Source organism: Seriola dumerili, unplaced genomic scaffold, assembly GCF_002260705.1.
Source record: "Seriola dumerili isolate Sdu_G_001 unplaced genomic scaffold, Sdu_1.0 BDQW01000111.1, whole genome shotgun sequence".
NCBI lineage: Eukaryota > Metazoa > Chordata > Actinopteri > Carangiformes > Carangidae > Seriola > Seriola dumerili.
The window spans coordinates 1,128,581-1,150,882 of NW_019174366.1; the positions used below are offsets into that span (position 1 = coordinate 1,128,581).

General features: G+C 42.4%; 1 protein-coding gene across 1 annotated transcript in view; it reads left to right on the forward strand.

Annotated features, from left to right (window-relative positions):
- ank2 (ankyrin 2) overlaps window positions 1-22,302 on the forward strand; it is a 94,782-nt gene that overhangs the window by 70,424 nt on the left and 2,056 nt on the right. The window contains exons 40-47 of the mRNA XM_022747803.1: window positions 3,634-3,655; window positions 5,200-5,274; window positions 5,430-5,561; window positions 5,664-5,813; window positions 5,964-6,198; window positions 6,458-6,518; window positions 21,456-21,539; window positions 21,694-21,858. Of these exons, the coding sequence (XP_022603524.1) occupies window positions 3,634-3,655; window positions 5,200-5,274; window positions 5,430-5,561; window positions 5,664-5,813; window positions 5,964-6,198; window positions 6,458-6,518; window positions 21,456-21,539; window positions 21,694-21,858 (924 nt within the window). The remainder of the gene's footprint in view (window positions 1-3,633; window positions 3,656-5,199; window positions 5,275-5,429; window positions 5,562-5,663; window positions 5,814-5,963; window positions 6,199-6,457; window positions 6,519-21,455; window positions 21,540-21,693; window positions 21,859-22,302) is intronic.

Genomic DNA, 22,302 nt, shown 5'->3' on the forward strand with positions numbered 1-22,302 from the left:
ACTCCTTACTTGTTCTTCTTCCATATGGAAGATGAAGAGACGGAGACATCAGTCCTGAAATCAGAGCTGATGCGAGAACCAGACCTCCTATCCGACGTGTCAGAGATGAAACAAGATTTGATCAAAATGACTGCCATCTTGACTGCAGACTCCACAGAGAAATCCCCTTCCTTAGGAGGGTGTGGTCTAGAGAAAGGGACTGAGGACATTTCTGGAGAACCATTAGAAATAATGGAGAAGGACTTAGAGAAAGTCAAAGAGGACCTAGAGAAAGTCAGTGAAATACTGAGGAGCGGAACATATGAGGGCGAGGAGGCAGCAAAAGCAGCTAGAATGTCAGAAGAGTGGGTTCTCCTTTCAGATAGCGAGATAGAAGAGGCCAAAAAGATGGCAGCTTTAGAAATTCAAGAGCCTATCTTACGGGAAAGTAGAGCTAACAGAGGAGCTCCCAGACCTAAAGCCATAAAGGACAGTGGTGACCTTAAAGAATACCTCCTGGATGCACCAGTAACCTCCAAAGTAAAAGTTAAAAAAGAGCCAGCCAGCCAAGAAAGATTCACTGATGTTGTACTACGCAAAGGTGCAAAACCAACCACTCCAACCAAAGTGCACGACAAAACCACTGCTGGTGATGTTAAAAAGCCAGTCAGAAGGAAGGGGAAAGACCTGGGACAGGCCGAGGAATCAACAGAGGCAGGTGCTCTTCTGAGTGTGCCTACAGCCCCTGTCCCAGCATCGCCTGTATCCCCAGTGGTTGAAGAAACTCCCATTGGGTCGATAAAGGACAAAGTCAAAGCTTTACAACAGAAAGTAGAGGCAGAGCAAAAGAGCAAAAAGTTAACTGGAAGCAAGGCTTCACAATTGCCTGTTATGAGCAAATCTTCTCCCAAAGCCAAAGAAAACCCGAAATCAAAACAGGGCCCCCCTAAATCCCCTAAACCTGAATCTGAAAAACTTGAGGAGACCATGTCAGTTAAAGAACTGATGCAAGCATTCCAAACGGGGCAGGATCCCTCAAAGAGAAAGTCTGGGCTGTTTGAGCTCAAAACATCTACTACGTCAAGATCAGAGAAAACCACAAAATCAGAAACAACGCAGTCAAAATCCATGACCAAAGCAATAACCTCACGTGTTTCTCAAGAGCGAGAAGTATCTTTGGATTCCAAACCTCGCAAGAAAGAGACTACTCATCAAGACAGAGAGAAAGAAACCAAGTCAGTTTCTGCTGCTCATCCAGAGTTGACTGAAACCGTAGACTTTGGAAATGGTGGCCTTGATGACAGCTCTGACAGCTTAAAACATGAGGGTGTGGCAGACTCACTAAGTGCCAGCTCTGGAGATGGAACCCCTCATCTTAGCTCTGAGGACAGCTACAAACATGAGGGTTTAGCCACTCCAGGCACAAGTCCTGAAAGTCTGTGTCCTTCTCCCAAAACTGGACATCAGACCTCTACAACTTCAGCACCAGCTACCACAACAATCAAAACTGAAAGTAAAGACACAGAGAAGTCTGGAAACTCTGGTGTAGGGGCCACTGGTGATCAGCTATCTACAGAAATGACCCTCCCTGTCTCTTCCAGCGAGGCTGCAGATGACCACACTACAAGTGAGTCCATATCTGTTAGGAGGAGTGAGTCTAAGCCATCTAAACCTCAAAAGCTTACAAAGAGAATTTCAGAGACTGTAGAAACTTTTCTTAGCGATGATGAGAGCCCTGATCGTCAGCTAGCATTGTCTTTAGTTGGTTCTCCAGCCTCTAGATCATCTTCTCAGCATCATGAAAGCTTAGAGCTGCCTTTAAAACAAGACTCAGATGCTCTCAGTCCATTAGCTGATGACTCTTTGACAATAAGCCACAGAGACTCTCTAGAGGGTAGTCCTCTCATGGAAGAAAATTCCTCCCATAAGTCCCCAGACTCCATTGAACCTAGCCCAACCATGGAATCACCCCCTCACGACTCCTTAGAGAGTAGTCCTGTAGAGCAAACAAGCCACCCTTCCTTCCCAGGTCCACCTAGTAAATCCTCTAGCCATCCAGAGCCCTCCAAAGCTACAGAATTCCCTTATGATGCAATGCGTGGTAGGCTGCTTCGAGACCATGAGGCTAGTGCTGAGGATGACAGTTGTGAGCAGACATCTCAGATGACAAGTTCCGGTAAGAGTCCCCTCTCCCCTGATACTCCTAGTTCCGAAGAGGTAAGTTATGAGGTAAACCCCAAACCCCCTGACCAAACATTCCTCTCTGTTCCATTCAAACCGGCTGTCATCCCTGAAGACCCAGAAGAAGAGGATACCTCAGACAGCTATGGAGCTAAGACAAAAATCACTCCAGAGGAGGAAATGTTTAAGATGGCAGCCAAAATAAAAACATTTGATGAAATGGAACAAGAAGCGAAGAGCAAAAAGAACTCTAGAAAAGATTTGTTTCCCTCAGCAGATGCCAAAATAGGGGATGACAGCTATGAAACATTAGAGCCCACAAGTGAGGAGCTTGCACAAAGTGAATATGGGCTCAATAGACCCACAGAAGATTCAAAGTTAGCTCTTTTTGTTGATCCCCATATTAAAGTACAACCTCCCTCTCCTTTTTCAGCAGGTTTGCATGACGGATGCCACAGCAAAGAGATCAAGAACACAACAACAGCCAGTGTCACTTCAGAGGGACCTCACTCTGTCTCAGACCAGCATCATTCAAAATCCAAACTGGAAACCACACAGGAACAGAGACTCTCATCATCCCTAAAAGCTAATAAAGACTATAGTGACAAAAAGGCTGCTTTAACATCAGACACTGAAAACAGGACTGATGAGCAAAAGGAGGAGTGCTTAAGGAAGTCAAGGGAAAACAAAGGAGATCATAAGGATGGACAAGAGTTATGTGTTACACTAAAACCAGGTAGCAATGTTACAGATGAAGTGAAAGAAGATCATAGGGGTCATACAACCACACCAGAAGCAGGACTTTGTGCAACTGTTGCCACAGATCAAACAAAGGAAATGTTCAAACCGGAAGTCTGTATCTACGATGACACAGAGGAGGATGATGAGGGAGTGGAACCTCCCAGAACCGAGTCAAAAGGTGTCACTGCAAAGGTAGACACTGACTCATGGTCTGCCATGCGAGAGGATGATGCCACTTTTGCAGCTCGTGTCAAAGAGGAGGAACAGAAGATTCTGAATCTGGTGGTGGACCGTCAGTCTCTGCAAGCAACTCCAGACACAACGCCTGGTAGAACACCAACAGAAGAGAGCACTCCTACCAGTGAACCCAACCCTTTTCTCTTCCAAGAAGGGAAGCTCTTTGAGATGACCCGAAGTGGTGCTATTGACATGACTAAGAGGAGATATGAGGAAGAGGGGGGTGGCTTTGCCTTTTTCCAGATAGGTGAACAGCCTTTAGAGGAGCCTCTGTTAGAAGAGGCCAGGCAAGAAGGTAGGGGATCAGCAGCAGAACCTGAAGTTGGCCTCAATCTAACACTAGAGGTAAAGGCTGAGGAAGATGAGAAATCAAAGGAAACATCAGATTCTCAGCTTCAGTCCCCACCTGAAGGTGATCAGCCAGCCTCTAAAGCTGATGCCTCCAAATCTAAAATCCCTAAAATGGGCATTTCAGCTTCAGCCAAACCCACAAAGAAGGATCAGACATCCCCTGAAGGTCTAGAGACCAAAACAAACAAAAATGCAGATGAAGAATCTTTAGATTTAGACACAAGTTGCCCTGACGAATTGATAACAAATGTACAGACAGCAGAAACTACAGTCACTAGATCTGTTTACTCTGAGCAGGGCCAAGAGTCCTCTGATTCTTCTCCAGAAGAACCACAGTCAGTGATTGAAGCCCCAAAACCAACAGGCAAGTCTAAACAAAGTACTTCCAGTAGCATTAAAAAGACTCCAGCCAAAACACAAGCTAAGTCTGCTCCTCAAGGTGGCGGTAAATCCACAAGTCACTCTCCATCTCATGCAACTTCTTCTTCAACCACTCTTAAAAAAGAGGCCTCCTTCACTTCTGAATCTAAATCTAGAATTCCCATCAAGGCTAGCACTGTCAAGCCCGAGTCTACTGTCAAACGTGTTGAATCTACCCAAGACAAAAAGCTCAAAGTCCCTGTAAAAAAGGATTCAAGGAGAAAATCTGAGACAGATGCGGGTCCCTCTGTGGATGTCAAAACCAAGACATCATCTTCCAAAGCCAAGAGCTTCTGTGAAGGGGAGTCTACTAGGCCATCTTCTAAAAAAGAACAGGGTCGTCCCTTGAGTGCTGAGTCTGCAAAATCTAAAGGGTTCCAATCCAGATTGCCAGTCCGGGGCAAAAGTGGTCAATCATCTCATTCACCAGCACCCACTAAAGAGAAAAGTGAGCCACGCAAAAAGTCCATTGAGTTCTTTGAAGAGATAAGCGATGAAGCAGCAAAACTTGTGGCAAGGTTGGCACAGGCAGAGACAGAGAAAGAACAAGAGGCTGCAGCTGGCAACTCGGATGATGAGAGCAGTCTCATTGATCCGTCAATCATAGAAAGAGAACCTTTTCCTGAGATGCAGTTCCCTCCCTCAGGAGACATCTTTCCCATTAGACCACTGTGGGACGACCCTGTTGAGACACAGATGCAGCGAATCCCAGATGATAAAGTCCAAAGTCAAGGTATCCCCCCAGTTTAAGGGGCTATTCTCTATCTCTTCTGCCTCATTAGTACACTAGCTGTAAAGGTGCTGCCTCTCTGTCTCTTGTAGTAAGTCCCGTTGTAGTTGAAGACTCCATGTGACCGTGTTGCTTGAGCTGTGTTTGTGTTTGTAATGACGTCTCTCTTTCCTTCTATGTGTGCAGAAAATCTCAAGATTGACTTAAAGGCTTTATGGAACTTGCAAAAACAACTTAGTGACTAAAACCGTGAAAGATTGAAGTGCAAATAATGATCTGAACCACATGTATTGTCGATAATTTTCTAATGACTGAAATGTAAGTTTGTTAATCATAGTGTCACTTCAAGATCTATTACAACTATTCTTTATAGGCATATTATTTTACTTTCCCTAGGTTAAAATTTCTTTATTTGATTTTAGAATTAACAAAACAGCCAGTAGTACAAAAAGAAGAAAGCCAGTGAAGATTTTTTTCGGATATCATTTGTGAATGTAACTTGATTTGGTAAACTTTCGCGGCTCTGACCGCTCATGGCTGTCTGGTGGTATTTGCAGTAGACCCACAGGATGAAGCAGAGAGAAAAGAGGAACGGTTGGCCATTATAGCCGACCACCTGGGCTTCAGCTGGACGGGTGAGACACACCTTTGTAGCAGTGATCAAATGATCAAGCTCAAAAATATGGATTATTACTTAATTTTTGGCAGGTTCTCAAGAAACATCATTTCAGATATTTGAAATTTATCTTCAGATCATCATAATCATCATTATATCTTCTTTTCTGAACAGAGTTGGCACGAGAACTGGATTTCAGTGAGGAGAGGATCAACCTGGTAAGGACTGAAAACCCCAACTCACTGCAAGACCAAAGCCATGCCCTTTTGAAACTTTGGGCAGAGGGGGAGGGACAGCATGCCACAGGTTAGTGATAAATAGTGCATACTTCTCAGAATTGTTACTTTTGAAACAAGTACAAAGTAGAAGGTCTTATTAAAGTGGAAAGTCTGTTTTCTGTTTCAACAGAAATGACATTGATCAAAAGGCTGACAAAGATTAACCGAATGGACATCGTTCACCTCATTGAAACCAAGATAATCAAGTCCACACAGGAGGAGACGACATCACATACCTATGCAGAAATCGAGCGGACCATAGCACTGGACCATAGTGAAGGTACACAAGCCAACGCTAACTTGAATTAGACTGATGATTTGGTTGTTGTTATGTCTATATATAATATTCTGTTTGATTGTTTTCCTATACAATTCAGTCATGTACCCTAACTCTTCTTGCACTAAATGCCTGCACTGTATCCTTTGTCAGGTTTCTCTGCTCTTCATGACGACATTGACAGCCCCAGGCCGGGCAGACGCACGGAGCCCACACATAGGAGCCCAGGCTCAGGACAAGAGGTCCCCATAGTGTCAGCAGAGGACCTGTCCTCCAGTTTGTCATCACTTCATGACACGACAGGACGATCAGAGACAGACTCCACGGCAACAGGACTTCTTAGAAATACCCAAAAAGAGAAACTACAAAAAGAGATGGAGACAACATAGTAAGTATTCCAGAAAGTTCAGTCCATGTGACCACACCCATATTAGCTTTCTTGTTGTTTCCATTTTTATCTACAAGCATGTACACAGAAATTGTGCATTGCTAACTTTAGCTTGCAGGCTAGATAGCTAAATAGCTAGACCACTATAGCACATTGCTCAGAAACTTCCCCCTGATGTCAGCATTGGTCAGTTTAGATGTTTGTTTTGGTCTTTAATCAGAAGGAATCACTTAATGTTGAAATGCTCTTTTTTTTGCAGCTCATCACAAAGAATATATGAGGAAGTGACGGACTCGGTACACGCAGGCAGTTTTAAACAAGTAAGTCCTCTCTTCACATTGTACCGCACCTCTCCCTACAACCTTCGATCCAATGTGATAGACCCTGTGTACAAAGGGGCACCAAAGTTAGGTGCTCAGGTTGCCGTACCTCCTTACCCCGCTGTTGAACCAGCTGATGATGAGGGGGCTGCTGGATATGAGGAGGCAGAGGGGGGAGAGGAGTGGAGCTTGGAGTGCCTACAAACTACCCATTCACAATACGACAGTCATTATTTGTCACCGTCACCTTGCCGAGAGTCATCCAATAACTCTCGAACAGGCGTATGCGAGAGCCGACCACTGTCTATGACCGATTTTGGAGATAGCTTGACTGAGTGTGAACAAGCTGAGCAAGACTTCAGAAAACTGTCTATAGAGCTTACAGGAACTGATGAGTTCTCTGAAAAGTATCAAGGATCAACAAGTGAACAAGTGCTTCAGCCTACTCAGCCTACTTCAGGGCCACCCTCTGTTTCTGTTAATGCAACAACAGAACCCACACACACCAAACAAATGGCTTCAACACACATGGATGAAGTTTCACGTCGACTGTATAAAGTCCTGTATGGATATGATGTTGAACAGAGAGATTCAGATAATAAGGATGTGTCTGTAAAGCCTATGAATGCATCCCCTGTAGGCACAATTCAAGCTGGAGTCAGGAAAGATGAAGTTGAGCATGAGATTGGTGTTTATCAGGCCACAATTTCTGGTGACCTTAATGTCAGATCCAGTGACGACATAAATCAAACCCAGGACACAAACACTCAAAAACCAGTGGGTTCTACTGATGTCGGACATACAGTTCCAGGTTTGGCATCTAAAAAAGCAGAAGTCATGAGCTCAGCTGGCTTTACTCAGTTGTCACATGACTCAACTTTTGAGGAAACACTGTCATTCAGACAAAATGAACCTGAAGATAAGGCTATGTTCTCCGTAGAATCTACACCTGAGCTTGAAGCATCCAGATATAAATCCTGTTTATCAGAATCCACAGCTGAATCCATTTGTGAACTTCATAGTTTAGTTCCTCATAGATCGTTTTCTGAATGTGAGACTGAGACAGCAATATTACTGACAGAGAGTAGGGCCTCATCACCTGAATCAGCATCATCAGTAAATGAGTTGAATTTTGTTGTACCTGATTCTCCAATACCTCAGTTTAGGCCCTTGTCTCCCCTCCCACCCCCTGTTTTCCCATGGGAAACCAGTGATGCTGGGGCATCTGCTCAGGGGCAATCATTACTGAGTGCGCCAGGAGGCACCTCTACGCTGTTGACATGTGAGGCAGAGGAAAGGCCATTAACACCAATGGTGTCTAACAAAAGACCATTTGGACGGCCAGTATCACTAGGCAGTGATTATAGCAGTGAGAGATCCATCTCACCTCAGTTATTATCTTTTGACATAGAGGACAGAATATCATCACCTGAGTCTGTTGTTTTAGAAACCGAGCAGTGGCTTTTTACATCTTCTGAGCATGTGATTCTGTCTCCTGATTTCCATGAAATGAGATCATCATCTCCTAAATCCATGGAGTCCATTACTGCACATTGTCTGCTTCCACCACACTCCCCTGTCCCAGAATTTAGACAAGGCATCTCTGAGACTTCAATGCCATCAGATAAGGACTTAGAAACTGAGGTGTTGTTATCAGTGTCTTTTGAAGACAGGCCCTCATCCCCAGTATCTGTAGCATCTGTAAATGAGTATAAAGCATTGCCACCTGATTCACCTACACCTCAGTTCAGTTACAACTTGCCGGACTCAGCTATTGACATGAAGGGGGAGAGATCTTCTTCACCTGAATCAGTATGCTCCGATGTGGAATATGGCTCAATGTCTCCAACATCACTCAGTCATGAGACTAGAGCTTTATCACCTGTTTCAGTTGCATCTGGAGATGAATCTGAATCTGTTGTAACTGTCATTGAACATAGAATACCCTCCCCAGAATCAACTGAATCTGCACAGAGAGTGTGTCATTCCATATTAGCTGATCATAGACCAAAATCACCTGAACCATTAGTCTTTGATACAGAGAACAAACCACCAACACCAGAGGAATTAGTATGCGGGCATGATGATGGCTGGGTTATTATAAATTTGTCTGATATTGAGGAGAGACCACTTTCTCCAGAGTCTGTGTCTGACTACAGACCAATTTCTTCACAGTCAGCGATGTTAGACATTAGAGCATCTTCTCCTGAATCCTCTCATGAGTGTCTGTCCCCAGATTCTCCCATTCCACAACACATGCCATTTGTGCCACAGGCTGTTAATATAAATGATCACTCATCATCACCAGAATCTGTGTTGTCATATACAGAGTATGAGGCTTTACCTGTGTTGTCATATCTTGAGAATAGGCCATTATCCCCTGATTCTAGTGGTTCCATAAGCGATTATGGGCCATTAACAAATCCTGTAACTTACCTACCTCCTGAGGAAAACGTGGAACTTAAATACACAACACAAGCTATAGGTGTTTTAGAAGAGACATGTATTGAAAAGCAGTTTGAAGAAAAATCACATGTCATTTTTGATCTAGAGAAGCTAAAATACGAAGAAACAAAGTGTGTTCTGTCAAAATCTGTAGAAGAAAATCCAGAGAAATATGGTGAAACTGAAGCTCCCAAGATACAATCAGATGTGCCTGGTTGTGGTCAGTCTGATACAGTCACACAACCAGCAGAAGCTGAGGTCTTGTCAACTGATGTAATAACAGAAGAACTGTCTCATGAGTTGTTTAATGAAGGAAAATCTGTAACTAAGAAGACAAAATCTGCTAAAAGGAGAAAATCTAATAATGCAGTCAAAATTGATTATGAACCTGTGCAAAACATTAGAGAATATCAAAAGGAATCATCTGAATTTATATCTAAAACGCATAAAGAGACACAAGCCTCAGATCAAACTGTGTCACTTCCTCTGTCATCGGAGAGTGCATCCGATGATCTACCATTGTCATTGGCATTTCCTCCAAATGTCCCGGAAGATCAGCAAACACCCAGAGATTCTTTGGTTTCTGTACCTCAGCTTCATGTACCTTTGTGTTCAGTGCCAGTCTACAGTTTATCATATGATGTAGACCTTTGGAAGCTTATCTCTCAGATCCGAGACCCACAGTATGTGGGAGAAACCTTCATGAGTAAAAGAGAAGTTTTTCAGTTTGCAGAAACAAGGAATGAGTCTTATCAAGCAAATTCAGATGGGGCAGCTGGAGATGAAACTGCGTCTTTCCAATCAGAAAATGACCAAAGAACACTTTCACCCGATTCTGAATCAGAATATAGACCCATGTCACCAGAATCACTCTTGGTGCTGGAATCATTCAGATCAGATTCCTCCCACTCAGGGAGATCCGTAGATAGTCAGCAAGCTTTAAGTGCAGATTCCCCTGTTCCTCAGTTCTTCAACTCTTTCTCTGGACCTTCACAAGTTTATCACAGATCAGTGTCATCAGAGTCAGTATTGTCAGATCTGGAACTGGAGACTGATTTAAATATTTCATGTCTTTTTGAGGACAGACCAGCATCTACTGATTCAGTATCATCTATAAACATATACAGTGCACTATCACCTGACTCACCTATTCCTGAGTTTAGGCAGTTTTTACCAGAATCAGTTCTCAGTGTTAGATTGGATTGGTCTTCATCACTTCAAACAATAGCCTCAGATCTAGAATGTGGGACTTCCTGTTTATCATTATTATTATCTGAGAGCAGGCCGTCTTCTCCAGACTCAGTCGATGTAAACAGGCCACTTTCCCCTGAGTCGCCTATTCCTGTCTTTTTACAGGCTTTACCAGAATTTGCTGTTTCTACCACACTGGAAATGTCTTCTTCACCGGTTTCAGTTTGTTCAGATCTAGAATATGGGACCACAGCTCTGTCACAACTGTGCTCTGAAGTGAGGCGATCATCACCGGAATCGGTATTTTCTGAAGATGACTACAGAGGTGATCTGCTCAGGTCATCTCCTAAGTCATTGGTTTCAGATGTTGAATATGCTCAGTCAAGTGAAGATATAGTAATTTCCAAGCAGAGACCTGACTCACCAGATTCACGGGTCCCGGAGAACACAGAGAGAGTACTGGGTGATTGTAATCAAACTCTAAAGGCAATCCAGGTGCCAGTCTTTAGACTTGTTTATGATGCTGAACTATGGAAGCTCATTTCTCAAATATGTGATCCTCACTATGTTGGAGAGACATTCTGCAGTAAAACAGGGGTTTTTGAGTATGCTGGAACTAGAACTGAGTATGTTCGGGAGGATTCAGGTGTGACAGAGGATGGTATGAAGTTGGACATTGCAGATTCATCTGATGCAGATGTTCTGCAAGCAGCACCAGCAAAGCATGAGAGGGAAGAGAAACCAGTATCAGAATACAGGCCTTCATCACATGGGGAATTGACATTCAGGTCTGAATGTCCAGAGTCGATGAAAGACTTGTCTCCAGATTCCCCAGTTCCCCAGTTTTCCATTGACTTAGCTAACATTTCACAGTCTGTGCCACATTCACAACAATCAGCAGTGTCAGATGAGGAATTAGACTGGTTTTACAATGAAATTAGACCTTCTTCAGCCAGTTCTCCAATATCTTTAGATGAAAACAGGGTATTGTCACCTGACTCACCTTTACCAGACTTCACACCTGCAGTACCTGAATCAGTTACAGCTGTCTTTGGGTCCAGGTCCTCTTCGCCACAGTCAGTGCTCTCAGATATCAAATATCAGTTTTCAGCTTCAGAAAACTTTACATGCCAGAGAGCAGACTCACCTGAATCAGTTGCTCCCATGCTTGAGGAAGAGCAATCAGCTGCTGGTGCAACATTTAGAACAAACCAGCTGATACATCAATTATATGACCCTCACTATGTAGAGGTTGAGATGAGGCCACTTTCACCAGAATTTGAAATGGAATATAGGCCTGTGTCACCTCAACCACTGATGTTAACAACAGAAATAAAAACATCATCTCCTGATTCAACATCAGCTAACAACTTTAGGCCAGATTCACCTTCACCACAATGTTACCAACTAGAGTTTGAAGAGAGACCTACATCAGGTATTGAGTATGAGCCTTTGATTAATTCCCCACCTTATACAGAAGAAACACCATACTCTCCAGAGTCAGTAGAACTAGAAGTTGAAGAGAGACCTCTGTCACCAGAATCTGAAACAGAATACAGGCCTTTCTCACCTACATCACTGACATTATTGTCAAATTTCAGATCATCCTCTCCCGAGTCAACTGGCTCTCTAAATGAATTTAGAACTCTTTCACCAGACTCCCCCATTCCAGAATTAAGACTGGTACTACAGGAGTCCTTAATCACATACAGGCAATATAGGTCCTCTTCACCAGTGTCAGTGTCATCAGATTCTGAAGTGGAACTGGAGTTACCTTTCTCAATGTTATTTGAGGACCGACCTTCATCTTCATCATCTGAAGCATCAGTCACTAAATACAGAAGACTTTCACCTGATTCGCCCATACTTGAGTTCACACCAGCCTTGCCAGGTCCACATGTTGATGTCAGTGGTTACAGGTCCACATCACCTGAATCAGTTGCATCAGATGTGGAATTTGCTCCATTGATGTCTCAGATGTTTGAAGTTGAGGAGAGACCAGATTCTTCACAATCAGTCTTGTCTTTCTTGGAATACCAGCTTCTATCACCAGACTCTCCGGTACCTTATTACACCCATACTGAACCTTCTGTGTTTACAGGAATGTATAGAGCTACATCACCTGAATCAGTACATTCAGATGAAGATTTAGAGACAGATTTGTGTATCCCCTGGCTTTTTGAGGACAGAGCAGCATCTCCTGATTCAACTGCATCTGGAGATGAATTTAGACCTCTTTCTCCAGACTCACCCATTCCTGAATTTACACCGGCACTGCAAGAGCCGTCAATATCACACACAGACTTAAGGTCCTCTTCTCCTGAATCAGAGTTTTCAGAAATGGAAATGGAATTATCTTTCCCAATGGTCCTAGAAGACCGACCTTCGTCTCCTGAGTCCTTAGCATCTTTGAGTAAATGCAGAAGACTTTCTAATGATTCCCCTGTACCTGACTTTAGTCAGGTTCTGCTAGAAACTGATCATGAGTTTAAAGGTTACAGGTCATCATCACCTGAATCAGAGGCTTCAGAAATAGAATATGTTCCTTTAATTTCACAGTTGTTTGATTTTGAGGGCAGACCAGAATCCTGTGAGTCAGGGGAGTTTGACTCTGATCTTAGATGTTTTCCTCTTGACTCTCCAGTACCCCAGTACACCATCAGTGCACCCACTGTGTTAGAAATAAGATATAGGTCAGCATCACCTGAATCAGTACATTCAGATGAGGATTTAGAGACAGATTTGTGTATCCCCTGGCTTTTTGAGGACAGAGCAGCATCTCCTGATTCAACTGCATCTGGAGATGAACTTAGACCTCTTTCTCCAGACTCACCCATACCTGAATTTACACCGATACTGCAAGAGCAGTCCATATCACACACAGATTTAAGGTCTTCTTCACCTGAATCTGAGTTTTCAGATATGGAAATGGAATTATCTTTCCAAATGGTCATAGAAGACCGACCTTCGTCTCCTGAGTCCTTAGCATCTTTGAGTAAATGCAGAAGATTTTCTAATGATTCTCCTGTACCTGACTTTAGTCAGGTTCTGCTAGAAACTGATCATGAGTTTAAAGGTTACAGGTCATCATCACCTGAATCAGAGGCTTCAGAAATAGAATATGTTCCTTTAATTTCACAGTTGTTTGATTTTGAGGGCAGACCAGAATCCTGTGAGTCAGGGGAGTTTGACTCTGATCTTAGATGTTTTCCTCTTGACTCTCCAGTACCCCAGTACACCATCAGTGCACCCACTGTGTTAGAAGTAAGATACTGGTCAACATCACCTGAATCAGTACATTCAGATGAGGATTTAGAGACAGATTTGTGTATCCCCTGGCTTTTTGAGGACAGAGCAGCATCTCCTGATTCAACTGCATCTGGAGATGAACTTAGACCTCTTTCTCCAGACTCACCCATACCTGAATTTACACTGGCACTACTAGAGCAGTCCATATCACACAAAGACTTAAGGTCTTCTTCACCTGAATCTGAGTTTTCAGATATGGAAATGGAATTATCTTTCCCAAGGGTTGTAGAAGACCGACCTTCATCTCCTGAGTCCTTAGCATCTTTGAGTAAATGCAGAAGATTTTCTAATGATTCTCCTGTACCTGACTTTAGTCAGGCTTGGCTAGAGCCTAATCGTGAGTTTAAAGGTTACAGGTCATCATCACCTGAATCAGAGGCTTCAGAAATAGAATATGTTCCTTTAATTTCACAGTTGTTTGATTTTGAGGGCAGACCAGAATCCTGTGAGTCAGGGGAGTTTGACTCTGATCTTAGATGTTTTCCTCTTGACTCTCCAGTACCCCAGTACACCATCAGTGCACCCACTGTGTTAGAAGTAAGATACTGGTCAACATCACCTGAATCAGTACATTCAGATGAGGATTTAGAGACAGATTTGTGTATCCCCTGGCTTTTTGAGGACAGAGCAGCATCTCCTGATTCAACTGCATCTGGAGATGAACTTAGACCTCTTTCTCCAGACTCACCCATACCTGAATTTACACTGCCACTGCAAGAGCCATCCATATCACACAAAGACTCAAGGTCTTCTTCACCTGAATCTGAGTTTTCAGATATGGAAATGGAATTATCTTTCCAAATGGTCATAGAAGACCGACCTTCATCTCCTGAGTCCTTAGCATCTTTGAGTAAATGCAAAAGACTTTCTAATGATTCTCCTGTACCTGACTTTAGTCAGGTTCTGCTAGAAACTGATCATGAGTTTAAAGGTTACAGGTCATCATCACCTGAATCAGAGGCTTCAGAAATAGAATATGTTCCTTTAATTTCACAGTTGTTTGATTTTGAGGGCAGACCAGAATCCTGTGAGTCAGGGGAGTTTGACTCTGATCTTAGATGTTTTCCTCTTGACTCTCCAGTACCCCAGTACACCATCAGTGCACCCACTGTGTTAGAAGTAAGATACTGGTCAACATCACCTGAATCAGTACATTCAGATGAGGATTTAGAGACAGATTTGTGTATCCCCTGGCTTTTTGAGGACAGAGCAGCATCTCCTGATTCAACTGCATTTTTCCCAAGGGTTGTAGAAGACCGACCTTCGTCTCCTGAGTCCTTAGCATCTTTGAGTAAATGCAGAAGATTTTCTAATGATTCTCCTGTACCTGACTTTAGTCAGGTTCTGCTAGAAACTGATCATGAGTTTAAAGGTTACAGGTCATCATCACCTGAATCACCTACATCAGATATTGAGTATGAGCCTTTGATTAATTCCCCACCTGATACGGAAGACAGATCATACTCTCCAGAGTCAGTAGAACTAGAAGTTGAAGAGAGACCTCTGTCACCAGAATCTGAAACAGAATACAGGCCTTTCTCACCTACATCACTGACGTTAATGTCAAATTTCAGATCATCCTCTCCCGAATCAACTGGCTCTCTAAATGAATTTAGAACTCTTTCACCAGACTCCCCCATTCCAGAATTAAGACTGGTACTACAGGAGTCCTTAATCACATACAGGCAATATAGGTCTTCTTCGCCAGTGTCAGTGTCATCAGATTCTGAAGTGGAACTGGAGTTACCTTTCTCAATGTTATTTGAGGACCGACCTTCATCTTCATCATCTGAAGCATCAGTCACTAAATACAGAAGACTTTCACCTGATTCGCCCATACTTGAGTTCACACCAGCCTTGCCAGGTCCACATGTTGATGTCAGTGGTTACAGGTCCACATCACCTGAATCAGTTGCATCAGATGTGGAATTTGCTCCATTGATGTCTCAGATGTTTGAAGTTGAGGAGAGACCAGATTCTTCACAATCAGTCTTGTCTTTCTTGGAATACCAGCTTCTATCACCAGACTCTCCGGTACCTTATTACACCCATACGGAACCTTCTGTGTTTACAGGAATGTATAGAGCTACATCACCTGAATCAGTACATTCAGATGAAGATTTAGAGACAGATTTGTGTATCCCCTGGCTTTTTGAGGACAGAGCAGCATCTCCTGATTCAAATGCATCTGGAGATGAATTTAGACCTCTTTCACCAGAGTCACCCATACCTGAATTTACACCGACACTACAGTCCACCATTTGTCACACGGACCTAAGGTCCACTTCTCCAGACTCAGTGTTGTCAGATTTGGAAATGGAATTACCTCTCCCAACGTTCTTGGAGAACAGAACTTCTTCTCCTGAATCTCAAGCATCAGTCAGACTTTCTCCTGATTCACCTGTACCTGACTTTATGCCACTAATGTTTGGATTACCTGAAACTATTTTTGGACATAGGTCAGCATCCCCTGAGTCACTATGTTCAGATATAGAATACAATGTTATAAGCTTAGGATCACTAGTTTATGACAATAGAACCTCTTCACCTGGCTCAGGAGCAGAAGATGAATACCAACCTCTGTCACCAGACTCACCCATACCTGAATACAGACCAGATGTGTCTGAATGTGTTATTGTGAATATTGGGTCTAGATCACCCTCCCCTGAATCCATTGAGTCTGATATTGAGTATGCTTTGAGTGAGTTTTTGATGTCAATGACTTATGGTATTAAGGATAGACAAGGTTCTCCTGAATCAGAAGGTTCAGAAGAACAAGAGAGGTCTTCATTTGACATTCTAACTCACATGAGAACGCTATCACGTCAGTCAGAGAGGTCAGATGATGAATGTAAACACCTGCCATCTGAATCACCAATACCTGATTTTACAAAAACATTTGTAGAAAATGTCATGACTGTGAGAGATATATCACCCACTGAATTTTCAGATTCAGACAATTTGTCACAAACTTCAGACCTGTTTTGTGCAGAAGATAGGTCTGCATCACCAGAGTCTACTGAATCAGATAAGAAATTACCATTGGCACCCACATTATCAATAACTGAATTAAAAGTCCCGACTGCCCCTGAAGTGACCTTTGATAGCACTGTTTTTCCAACAACAATGGCACCTACATCATCTGAGGAGTCAGCTATTATGGTAGCTGAGTATAATCTCATTTATGATGCTGAGTTATGGAAGCTAATTTCCCAAGTACGTGATCCTCAGTATGCTGGGGAAACTTTCAGCAGTAAATCAGGGTTTATGCAATTCATTGGCAGCACGATAGAATATGAAAGGAGTGTTCCAGATGATGAACAAGATGAAGTGCAAGACAATAATGAACAAGCTACTTATTCCACAGGACCATCTTCAGAGGTGGCACATCCACTTGCTACAGCAGAAAAAGCCACAGCTGATGATGGCACTCAAAGTCCACAAGTAATATCTGACCTACCTGTTTATGAATCACCTCCACCAATGATTGAACAAATGTTGTCATCAGGAGCAGCTCCATACAGAGAGGCCAAGTACACATTTGAAGTACCTGCCCTTGAGGCAACAACAGATTCTGATGATGAGTGGGTGGTTGTATCAGTGTCTGACACAGAGGATGATGATCTACGTTATTCACCAGAATCCTTGATAGACTATAGACCTATGTCCCCTCATTCAGCCATGGTACTAGAAGCAAGAGCATCATCACCAGAATCTGCAACATCCGTCAATGAGTTTAGACGACTCTCACCAGATTCCCCCTTACCTGAATTTACAATAGCATTACCAGAATGTGTAAGATTCCTGAGATCAGCATCATCTTCACCTGAAACTGTAGCATCAGATATAGATTATATGCCACAGACCTACAGACCTATGTTGCCTGAATCAACCATGCAAATTGCTGAAAGAAGAGCATCATCTCCAGAATCGATGCCTGAGTTCAATGAGAACAGGTCTCTCTCTCCAGACTCCCCAATCCCTCAGTTTACGGCATCATTGGAAGAGTACACTTCTACACATAGGTCATCATCACCTGAATCAGCGGGTTCAGATTCAGAGTGTGAGCTTATGGTCACATCCTCAAGAGCTGCTGAGACTGAGAGACCATCTTCACCTGAATCCATCTCATCTATCAATGAGTTCAGGAAACTACTGCCTGACTCACCAGTGCCTGAGTTTATGAGAATACTGTCTTCTTATTTTATGGATGGTAGCCCTTGTGACAGATCATCATCACCAATGTCTTTGTCATCAGACTTTGAGTTTGTTGCTTTACCTATTGATTGTTGGATTGATGATAGCCCAAGGCCACTCAGTCCTGAAACTGCTGAGTCAGAGGAGGAATTAGGTTTTTGTTGTGAGGAGACTGGTAGGTTAGTCTCTAAACCAAAACTTTTGCATCATGGGACATCTTCTTTATTACCTGAGCAGCATTCATCATTTCCTAACAAAATTCAAACTAGTGAGACAATGTCTAAGGAAGGACATGTCAATCCTGCCGGACAAATAAGTACAGGATCAGAATTGGAAATTTTGTCATACGATGAATGGATGCAACGGGGATCACAGGTTGGAAGTATCTCAACATTACAAACTTCGGTTGGTGAGGAAGACTTTCCAGTGAAGCCCTCACCAGCTCAGGATATAAAAAGAAAGGAAGACAAGATACTCTACGTCAGAGCTGGAGAGCTGAAGAGCAAGACAGCCTCTCAAAGGGTAAGAGTGAGAGCATGATAGTCCGACATTAACATGCTACTTGGATGAAGCGATAACACTGTGTGACACATTAGGGACATTTCATGATGAAATAATAAAAGAAAACAACAATAACAAAATGGAGTGCGTTTTTGCTGAGACGTGTGCAGAATGTGAAAATATTATATTTTAATGTTACTAATCAATCTTCCTTCAATTCTGATTTATTAGTCTGATATAGAGATGGTTAATGTTGCATGTTTTTGCTGGATGTAAAATGAAATGTTGAGTGGTGCATACCAACCTGTATGCTAATTTAAAGTGAATTTATTTAGATCACTGTATTCTATATCATTGACTTCACTTACAGGCTCCTGTTCAGACACCAGAGGAAACACAGTTTCAAATAGACGATGAGGTGCAAAGCAAGCTGTTGTCTGCTACAACAGCAGCACAAGACACCAGTAAGATAGGTGTGTTGTTCATGGATGACAAGCCAATGAAACCAGTTCCCCTACAGCTACCTGACCCGAACTCTTATACAACCCACAGAGCTGTTACCCCAGTTCTACCTTCATTTGAGAACACACTCTGTGAGAAGTCAAACAGATTTTATGGATTTTCAGATTCAAAGTTGTCCCCTGAGGAAGCACAGTCCAGTGAGCTTTTCTCACCCATGTCAAGCCAGTTTCTGGTGCCACCGGATTATGAAGCAGTATTTTCAGGACATCAAACCCTCAGAGTTTCAGAATGTAGCCAAGCTTCCTTGAAGGATTTGAGTCCAGTGTCTCCAGTGTTCAGTGACTCAGCTCAGGTTGTGACTGAAGCCAGCACCAAGAGAGAGTCGGAAGCTGCTGAAGACTTTGAGTTTTCTCCAGACTTTAACAGAGTCCTCTCCGAATTTGAGAAAACAATCTTGGAATTTGAATCAGATGAACCAAAGATGCCACCAAAAGTCGGTTGTGAGTCTCCGCAGCACTCTGATTCGGACCTGGAGTTCTTTGACTGCAGACAAGCCTTCTCTGACTTCTCTGAACCAGAAGAAGTGAAACTGGAACCAGAGATTAGCTATCATATCTTCGAGCCACCTTCCCCAGCACCTGGGAGTAGCCCTGATGTTGGTTTCCTGAAAGGGAGTCCCCAGCATGCTGCTCACCCTTTCCTCCGAGTGGACGATTATAAGCGCTTCTCTTCTGGCAGTGAAAGCCTTGGGGAGTTTGCTTATGATTCTGAGGGTTCACGGGGGTGTCGAACAGAGGGCGACCTCCCCGTGTGTGAGGAGCTTCCTTCCAGAGATCAGGCAGGGTATTACAATGATGACGACTTCCTGGGAAGGGTAAGAGGTTGAGCATGAGCACAACCCTGCACTGGCTGGTGTCTTGCCTGGTTTAGGCTGGTTGCTGTGGTGCTGCGTTCAAGATTTAGGGGATGAAACACAGAAACTTGCACTTTATGTACTAAATGAGGCTGGTAGTGCTTTTGTGTGCATGAGTGCCTAAACTTAAAAAACAAACAACAGAAATATTAACAGCTGTGATGAGTTGCTGTATTTAATATTGCATCATCGGTAAATGTAAAAAGCCATTATTGACATTGGTAGTGTGATGTGTTGGAATCACACAGGTGACATTTACAAGCTACAGAACAGATTCAACAATATGTGACATATTTAAGTGTTCACATCTGCACCTGTTTGCATCCTTTGAGTTGTGCTTGTTGTTGTTCATCAGTGTGCGAAATACCCTTTGACAGTTGGGGGGTCCCAGGCAGAATCTGGATCAGCCACACATTAAAGGAAAACTCTGCTATATTTCAACTTAAAAAAAACAATAAACTCTTTTTATATAGCACTTTTCATAGAAGAAATGTAGAGCAGATGATAAAATATGTAAAGGAAAATAAAAACAGAAACCAGTAAGAATAGTAAAATATGAGAGAATTAATTAAAAGCCTGAATAAATAAATAGGTTTTCAAAAAAAAAAAAAAAACTTGGTGTATTTAACATGAATGTTGCCATTGTGAGTCTATGGATCATGCTAAATTTGCACTCATAAAATGAAATGTCACCCAGCAGGGATTTAATGGTCGCTCCTTTTCTATGTGCTTTTCTCAGTTTCTAAAGATTTGAAGTTTATACTGTTTGGAGAATAGCAACTGACTAGAAAATCTACACACCTAATTCATAGTTTTCTTATTTGTTAATGAATTAAATGGACCTCTTTTTTGTGTTATGATTTAATCTATTGTGGCATGTCACGATGAAAAACAACTAATTTAAGACAAAAGCTAAATGATTATCATTATAACTATTCATTATGACACAGTAAATTACATATATTGTAATATTGTGTATTGTATTTAACATAATTTCTTTGTTTTATTTGTTTCTGTTTGGCATAAATCATCCGCATGAGTCACCCATATTTCGCACACTGGTTTCCATCTGCATGTTTATTTCAGTTGAATGTTTTTGCATAACTCTGCCTTCTCTTCATCTCACATCAAATTTGTGTACAACCATACCATACAATTTGATTTTATTCCCTCATTTCATGTGTATACGAACCTTTTTGGAAAGCAAACATAAAAGTGAGGTTAAGAGAAAGGAAGGAACAGCTGTGGTGACGTAGTGCAGACTTGTTGTATTGACCTATGAGGGCTCTGTGCTATCCACCAGGAGATAGCAGAGGAACTAGGGATGCTGTCCTCTGATAGCTCAGAGGAGGAGGTGCTGACCACCAGGGTGGTGCGACGCAGAGTTATCATTCAGGTAAACAAGCATGATGCAGCTGTGCAGCCTCAGCACACTGTGAAGTAATGCAGGGTTAGTGGGTAACACAGGTTTAGTACTCCTTGTTGTTTTTGAATGGACTTGACCTGCCAGGTAAATCTTCTACCACATATCAGCACATATTTACTCTATCTGCTTCACATAAAACTGTTTTTTGCCTTTTAAACCATTTGTTTGTTTGATGTTTTTGTCCTTTGATTGTGTCATCATGGTTCAATATGGAAAAATTAAAAAATTAAAGCCATAATTTGAAGGATTTAAAATTCTGACTTTTGATTGATTTGATTTGAATTGTGCTTTAATCAGGTTAAAATTCTTCACATAGGGGCTTTCAAGTATATTTGGTGTTTTGTGTCATCATTGACTAATGTTGGGTGATGTGTTTTATTTGAAAATGCTTGAAATGCTTTTTTTGATGGAGACAGTATGTGCTTTGATTTTGCTCACATGTGCAGGACTGTAATCTGTGTGAATTGACAGCATGTGTTTTGTGTTTGTACAGGCTGATAACCTTCCAGATATCCCAGCACAGACGGTCACAGAGGAGAAGTACACGGACGAGCACGGGAACATGGTCGTTAAGAAAGTAAGAGAACATGTTCAAATGTTCCACTAAAAATCAAAGCATTATTCCATACAGTGTAAAGTGATGAAAAGTGTTTATTTCTAGACTCTAGCTCTAGTCTCTATCTTAGTCTCTAGCTTTTACATAAAAGTGATACCCTTTCTGTCTTCACCAGATCACACGGAAGGTGATTCGTAAATGCGTATCTGCAGATGGCATGGAGACACAGGAAGTGACCATTGAGGGCTCTCACCAGGAGACGGTGCAGATCGAGGAGGGGGACACTGTCTCCAGAGTGGTGAAGAGAACAGTGCTCCACAGTGAGGGAGATCAGAGAGAGGTCAGTGCCATCCAAACATGACTTTCATATGAATGCACTTTATTCATTTCTGGGTTTCCATTGAATTATATATAATCAGTGTAGTCTGAGGCTGCACCTGGTGTTCTGCTGTTATAGACTACTACAACAACTACATGTAGTTCATCATATAGTTCCCAAAGTTCTTTGCAAATTAGCTAGCTAATGTTGCTAACTGCTACTATTAGGGAAAATGAGGTAATATTGTGATTAGAGCATTTTACAGGTGTGCATGTATTTAGTGTTTTGTTTGACAAAATATTAGCTGTAAATTCCTCACATACAACTTTATATGTAATGTAGCATACATTATTTCTCACAGTGACAATGTTAACATGCTGAAGTTTAGCAGGTAGCATGATCAGCATCTGAGTTTAGCATGCTAACGTGCAGATTAGCACTAAACCAAGTGGTTGGTATGTGGTC